The 8,125-nt window shown below is 34.9% G+C and overlaps 1 protein-coding gene across 1 annotated transcript in view; it reads right to left on the reverse strand.

Moving 5' to 3' along the window:
• Positions 1-249: 249 nt before the first annotated feature.
• The window catches only part of LOC111691288 (bleomycin hydrolase-like), a 13,118-nt gene continuing 5,242 nt past the window's right edge, over positions 250-8,125 (reverse strand). Inside the window, exons 2-5 of the mRNA XM_023455307.1 lie at positions 6,177-6,422; positions 2,006-2,143; positions 833-1,081; positions 250-480 (exon numbers count right to left, since the gene is read on the reverse strand). Of these exons, the coding sequence (XP_023311075.1) occupies positions 250-480; positions 833-1,081; positions 2,006-2,143; positions 6,177-6,422 (864 nt within the window). The remainder of the gene's footprint in view (positions 481-832; positions 1,082-2,005; positions 2,144-6,176; positions 6,423-8,125) is intronic.

Here is an 8,125-nt window from a genome sequence, read left to right on the forward strand (position 1 = left end):
ACGATTAAATTGTTAATAACTTTTTTCCTGATAAAATACTTTGCCAGCAAATTAGCCTGTAAATGTACTCATCATTTAAAGTAGGCCTGTGTAGTTATTTCCGTGTTATCAAGGTTTGACACAGGCCGAACCTCTACCAACTGGACTAATGTCTGATAGAGCCGAAAACTGGCCTTATTGGCCGTCCTCTTTTATAATCACTTCACAGTTATGGTTAACTTAACATTAATTTTTCTACAATCATCAAACTTACGTCTTGAGGTGCATCCCGTGCCTCCAAGAGGAGTACTTTCTCGAGAGTTCGCAGCTAGAGAGCACAGCCTCACCTTCTTTGATGCTCTTGGCGGTAAGATCCAGCAGCAACTCCACCGGTTGGTTGTTAAAAATGCAGTTTTTGGCTCCAACGACGTCGTTTATGTAGTCCATTGTGAACAGTTTCCCAAATTCGAAGGTAGGTCTGGGGTCTGACACCAAACACACCTTTGGAGAAGACAGAATTACTTTCTACACAAATTTTTTTTTACAGCTAGGCGTAAATATACATTAACTACGCTAGATACGCAAGTCCAGACAGATTTGGTTTGGTAAAAGTTGGAAGTCTTGGAGACCGGAGCCAGATAACGCGTAAGAGTGATAGCAAAATACCTACTCCAGTCGAACCGAATTTGAACCGTTCAAGTCAAAAACACACACATATGGGTGCTACGGTCCTTCAGAGATTACTCCGGAAGAGCGATTTATCACTTTTAAAACCGCTTTAATCACTAATTAAATTAAATAGAAACATAGCCACAACATAGTTATACCATTTTAAGTAAAAACGGACAGTTACCTTATCATCGACATTGAAGAAGGGCTTCACGTGTTTCTCGTAGAACTCCTTGGGTGTTACAGGTCCGATGCTCTTGAATGCCTTGTCTTTGTCGTAGTAGCTCCACGTGAAAGTCTCACTGGGTATACCAAGGCATATCCCCACTACCCTATAGATGTTGGACATCTGATCTTGGATGAGGTTGTCGATGTCTTCGTCGCAGCCACCTTTGGCTACTAGGTCGCGGATGGCCTTGGCATATTGCCGCAACTGTAAGATGAATGATTCCACATATGAAAAGGGGTAAGATATATAAAAAAATCCACATATGAAAAGGGTAATATATAAAAAAAAACTGCCTGTTACATTTAGATGATGTAACCCAAACTTTTGTTTTTTTTTAATGGAACACAACATATCCTAATGCAATTCTGCAAGTTATGATAGTAACAAAAATTGGAGATCCAAACCAAGTTGGTACTGGTTACCCGAGGATGAATTACACTTCATATATCTTGGTTCTAGATACCTGGATATTCGATGTGACATAATCTCTAAATAATCATATTTATTGTTCATAATTTTATATAGAAATAATAAAGTTTGTAGCTTGCGATAAGCTACTAATATAAGTAAGTCTTTTGAAATCGTTTGGATCTAACTTATAAGACCTTTTCTGCATGATTTCATTGCATTAATTTTAGCTGTGATCTTCTGGATACCAAAATAGTATATTCGACCTAGAAGAAGAATAAAAAACATGTTGTTCTCTGAAACCCCCCTAATTTCTATTGACGGAACATAGATTTTTGAAGGCAAAGAATACATTTAACATTTTCAGTTCACATCCATTTAGTTTATATACAAATTCAGATTTCCTTGTACAATACAGAATAGCAAAATACTGCATATCCAAGTCAACCATAAAGTCAATAACCAAACTTATGAATAAAAGAGGGCCTAGTGTGGAGCCCTGTGGAACAAAGTTGACATTGGATAATAAACAAATACGTTTAACTAATAAAAACATAGTAAGGGACAAAACTAAATGTTGTGCAGGACCGATCCACAGGGTAGGGAAAAAATTGAAATTTTTCGGCAGGCAAAACGACCCTTGATTGAAACTTTTGGTGTAAGAGTTTCAATTAATTTCTAATTTTTCACAAACGAGGGAAACTAAAAGTTATTTCTTACCATGCTTCCGAGAACGTCGTTCATCTTAGATGTGTAGGAACTGTTGTAATATTCTGAAAAATTTTTCTTCGGCATTAATCCATGTTTGTTGACTAGATTGGCCAGGATGTGCCAGAAACCTCCATCACTTATCGGCTTCTGTCGACAAAAGTAAATATTCATTTAATTTTGTGTGAAAAGTGAACGCCTCAGGAGTTCTAACAAAATAAATGTAACTGTTTCAAAAATAATTAAAAACATTTCTTTTTAAATTCGTTAGTTCAGATGACGAAAATAGATTGATTTTCGAAACGTGAACATCTTTATATACAGGGTGTTCCATATAAAACTTTCCACCTGAACATTTTGTTTAATATGAAGTTTTGAAAAATTTTCAAAAACACGTCGATTTTTATTTTTGAAAGCTCTTTTGATACTGACTTAGACACGTAAAAAAATAAAAAAAATCATTATGTGTCGTCAAGAAAAAAAACATTGAAATTAAATTTTTAGAATTTTGTATTTTTACGTTTAAAATTGTTTATAATAGATGCTCAAATTGTGCACCTTGGCAAATATGGAGCCTGTTTACGAAACATCTCCTTACATTTGCAAAAACCTCTGGAGTTAAATTCCGACATTCGTTTACAATAGGTTGTCTTAAATCTTCAAGATTTTCGGGTTGACTTGCAAAAACCAATTATTTGAGATGTACCCAGAGCAAAAATACGTTTGGACTCAAATCGGGAGACCGAGCTGGCCAATCTATAGCCCCACGCCTACCTATCCATCGTCCTGGAAAATTCTGATCCAAATAAGCCGGAACTCGTCGTTCAAAATGGAGTGGAGCTCCGTCTTGTTGGAGCGTCACAAGGTTTTCATCCAGCTGATCAGCATTCTCCAGAATTTTTGTAGTTATGGGATCAATATGATCTTCCAACAAACGTAAATAGCTGACTCCGGTCAGAGACCATCTAAAAAAATGGACCAACTATGTGATTACCCAATATTCCTGCCCAGACGTTCAGCTTTTATGGATAATGATTCCCTAACAGAAAGAGGGTTTTCACTCGTCCTATAACGAATATTATGCCTATTCACTGTACCATTGAGAAAAAACGTACACTCATCACTGAAGCAAATATTGTAAAGTATATTTTGATATATTCTGTAATTCTGTTAGACATGATACCACAAAATTCTGTTCTTCGATCCGGATCGTCCTCGTTCAAACAATGCACAAGATGTATTTTATACGGAAGCCACTTATATTTTTGCAAAATCCGATGAACGTTCGACTTAGGAATCCCTATAGTATGCTCTAACGATCGCACGGATTGGTGTGGATTCATTGTCTGTCCGCCCAAAAGTCCTACTTCCATTAATTCGTTAGAGGATTGGTTTTCTTAAGACCCAGTTTCTCGAAATTTCTTAATAATCTGGCTCACGTACATATAACTAGTTTGGTGATCAAGATGCAACTCATTGAAAATTCGAGCAGTTTCCCTAGCACATTCATTTTGTTTTTACAATGTTTTTGTTACACTTTGACTGTAAGTCGAATATGAGATTTGATACAATTGAAAATGGTTTCAATAATAACACATTTCCGATAAACTGGTATCAAACAAAACGGTAAAATGCAACGGAATGTAATGGAATTCATAAAAAATTATGATAAGAACTTCAACCTTCTTTACGTTTCGTTTATTGTTGTTTTTATTATCTGAAGTAGAAACCTTTTTGCAGTTTAATAATTAATTTTTTGATGTATAAAAATTTTTTCAGTGGTTCACATGCTATAAATTAAAATAAAACAATTTTCAATGTAAAAATACAAAATTCCAAAAAATTTGATTTCAATGTTTTTTTCTTGAAAACGAATAACGATTTTTTAATTTCTTTACGGATTTAAAGTCAGTATCAAAAGAGCTTTCAAACGATGTATCACACGCTCTGTAGTGCCATTTGAAATTTCATTGAAATTCAATCGATACCTCGATCTATGAAGGGGTGGCAACTGCAAAATAAGTAATGATGTAAGTTTATGTCCCCCTCAAATTAAAAATCGACGTGTTTTTGGAATTTTTTCAAACTTCATATTAAACGAAATGTTTTAGGTGGAAAATTTTATTTGGGACACCCTATATATAACGAGCGTTCAAATAAAAACGTGGTCAAGTTGGTTCTGAAAATTTGGACGTAGGGCGTAGCGTATAGCAAATGAACTTAAACGTCATCTGTCAAAGCGCTATATCGCCGCTATCAATTTGAATATTTTCGTTTTAAAAAGCGTTTAAAATGGTGTTTTCTCAAGAACAAAAAGTGTTTATCATAGAGTCCTACTTTAGAAATGGACGCAAGATTGATGGAATATGGAAGTATTCTATTGAGGAATGTTTCATAGAATTTCAAAATCAATTTCCCGGCGTTGTTGAGTACAAAATTTTTCAAAGTGCAGTTCAGCGTTGTGTTAATGTTTTTCGTGAAACGGGCAGTGTAACAAGAAAAGAAGGAAGCGGCCGACCTAAAAAGCGGACTGAAGAATTAAAAGAAAATGTCCAACAAATAATGGAAAATGCGCCAAGAACTTCTGTACGTGTTTTATCACAAATGGTGGGAGTATCAGTCGGTACCTGCCACACAGTGTTAAAAAAAGATTTGCGTTTGTTCTCCTATCGTTTAACTTGTCAGCAAGAACTTCATGAAGTTGATTTTCCGCGACGGGCTGTATTTTGTGAATGGTTTTTAAACAACTACGGTGAACTTCATAATATCACCTTTTTTTCTGATGAAGCCTGGTTTCATTTAAGTGGTTACGTAAACTCACAGAATATGAGAATGTGGTCTTCTGAAAAACCAGATAACTTTTTTGTCGAGGGCCCTCTACACGCTCAAAAAATTGGAGTTTGGTGTGCTCTCAATCGAAGGAGGATTTATGGACCTATTTTTTTTAATGGTACTCTTACTGCGCAAAGGTATAGAGAAGAAATTATCGCTCCTTTTGTTAACCAGCTGGAAGAAAACGAAATTACAAACTTTTACTTTCAACAAGATGGCGCAAGGGCACATACGGCAGGCGAGACGATGAATATGTTGAGGGAAGTTTTCCAAAATCGACTAATAAGTCTCAATGCTGAACATGAATTTCCACCGAGGTCATGTGATATTACGCCGTGTGATTTCTTTTTGTGGCCTTACCTTAAAAACACTATTTTTGAACTGCCTATTCCTGATTTAAACCATCTGCAGGCTCGACTTATAGACAAGATTCGTGAAATTAACAATACCCCGAGCATCTTAGAAAATGTCTTTAATTCTTTGAGGAACAGGTGTGAAAAGTGCTTGGAACAAGGAGGGGGACACTTTCAGCAGCTGCTTTAATTTATTGTTATAACAAGGAGGGGGACACTTTCCGCAGCTCCTTTAATTGTTTGTTATTGTTATCACGATTATTCTTTAAAATAAAGTTATATAGTCATTAACGTTATTGAAACTGACAGCTGCTATACAGCTCGTTGAGAAATGAGGTTAAGTTGGTCGCTATAAGCTACTCCCTACGTCCAATGTGTCAGAGCCAACTTCGACCACGTTTTTATTTGAACGCTCGTTATATAGGTATGTTTATTTGAAATTTTTATTTTGAACATATTTTGATCTTAAGTCGGCACACTTTTTGTGTAACTTTAGTTTAAAATAACGAAGCGCGAACCGAGGGGAGGGGGGGTTGCAGGACCCCTATTATTATTTAATACGCCTATGCTTTCCGAATATATTTTTTGGCGTTTTATTCTATTTTCTCACTCTTGTGAAGATTTTTATTTGGGGCTTCGTTTACGAGTTATTGTAACATTTTTGGATGCGCGACAATAATTTAGTACATTTGTTTATCGGAAGAAGAGATGCGATGCCTTTGTGAGGTTTTGCTGACATTCACCGTAACCTCTAACTGTAGGTTGCATAACACTGCTCAGGCAGTTACTCGCAACCTTTTCCGGACTCGTGATGCTCGATGACAAGTAAAAACCGACATTGAAGTTTGTAATTCTTATTCGATTATCGATTACTTATTTATTTTTATACCTACATGCATGTTTGTACAACAAAACCGTCGCTTTTATTTTCCGGAACCAAACAAATAAACTGGTAACCCCAAAATCATCCACTGGTGACCGTGTTCGATTGATCTTACCCGCAACAAGAACGTCATCAGTCGTCCATCTAGAGGTTCTTTATTTTGAGCTGTCTTCACCATGTTGTAGAGGAAGGTGTTGCTCGCTTCTATCTTGTGCCAGAAGACTAGGTGGGCTTGGGAGAACTCGAATTCCTCCAAGTTGTACTCCTTCATGAAAGGCAGACGCATGAGGTTAAGGCCGGAAAAAAGCCAGCAGAGACCTGTGCCCCTTTGGTCAGTCATCGGCTTGCCCTCTGGCTCGACCTACACAAAAAGAGAAACCGAATGTTAGGAATTTGATGTCAGCATTCAACAGGACGGCGGTTATCGTTTATTTGTTGATGTTACTGGTGTGAGTGAGGCCGATGAAAAACGTCGAGTACCAAGGAAACTGGAGACACTCTCTAGTTATCTGTCGGGTTTTGCAGTACATAATTGTCTACAATAAAATTGTGTTTGGTTTGTTCTTTTTGTTTAATTAAAATTCCAGTAATCATAAGAAATCTATACATGATGTTGGAAGTTTGACTGCCTTAATTTTAACAGACGATAGAATACATTAAAATAATAAAAAAAACCTTATATGACATGGGTGCTAAGCTCAATCATTTCCGAGAAAAAATTATGAAAATCTCTAACTCGATGTACTTGTGTTCGATTAATTAAGGAATATTGACATAACTGCGTGCATAGAATACCATAAAATACAATGTTTATCACTTTCTTGAACTTTATTCAGTTGGTATCTGGAATTGGACCGTGTCTGAGTGTTTTTTTTTGCGTACCACTATTTCCTTTCCTTGTTCGCATGCTTGTTTTTCCAGGCCGCATAATTTTTATTTTATTGTAAAAGTATTAAGCTGACTCGAGTAAATTAAAAAATCTGTTCCTGAAATATCTTGTCAAATAAAGACAATGTTCATCGATACCAGAAATCTGCAATGTAAAAAAAATGTCACTCAATTTTACTCAATAATGTATCAATTTCTGTCCACACCCAATTGAGTGACATCGTCACTCTATTGGTATGAGTACAACTAAAATTTTATGAGAAACTATTGCAACAGAAGTGAGTGAATTTTACTCAATCCGAGTTTCTGCTAGCTTTCAAATGAGTGACATTTGACTCAATCCTGAGGAAGTAAAACCACTTTTTCTCTAAATTTAACTGTTATTTAGTAATTTTTTACTCGAACTTGGTTTATACAGGGTGTTACCTAAAAGGGATTCTGTAACTCTGTAACTGTAAAATTTCTAAAAAAATGGTTGTGATAAAAGTTAGCCTTACAGAGTATTTCGTTTCACGTAGACGCTATATAACTTTGTTATTTTAAATAGAATACCCTGTATATTATTACGTTTTTGAATTCCTTGGTTAATATTAGGTAGAGTTTATTAAATGTACATGGTATCTAAAACTTACCGTTTTCGAGATAATTAGTTGTTTTATACATTTTTTTATAAATTTATAGTTTTTTGCTTATAACCTAAACTAACGAAGCAATCTAAATGCTATAAAGAGACAATTTGTAGAGAATCGAAATACGAATAAAACGAGTCGATTGATTCGATCGGACAATTAGAAACGAAGAACACCCGGAAAAATCGAAAAATTTTGCATTTTTTAAATACAGTAAAAACATACAGTGTCAAAATTATAATTTATTATATTATTTCTTGTGAAACTGATGCTCGAGATTATTTTTAGACTGAATTGAAGAAAAATGTGGATAAGAAATTTCAAACAACTTTTTTAATCTTTCGAAATAATATTGTTCAAATATATGTGATGAAATTCTTAAAAATAAGTAAAATTTTCCATGTAGATATTTTTTATGTTTGAACAGACTGCAAGTAATTCTGCAAATGCCATTTTTTACAAAAAAATAACTAAATACTTAATAATAATAATAATAATAATAATAATAATAATAATAATAATAATAATAATAATAATGATAATGATA

The sequence above is a fragment of the Anoplophora glabripennis genome, unplaced genomic scaffold (genome assembly GCF_000390285.2).
Source record: "Anoplophora glabripennis isolate ALB-LARVAE unplaced genomic scaffold, Agla_2.0 scaffold155, whole genome shotgun sequence".
In the NCBI taxonomy this organism is placed as follows: domain Eukaryota; kingdom Metazoa; phylum Arthropoda; class Insecta; order Coleoptera; family Cerambycidae; genus Anoplophora; species Anoplophora glabripennis.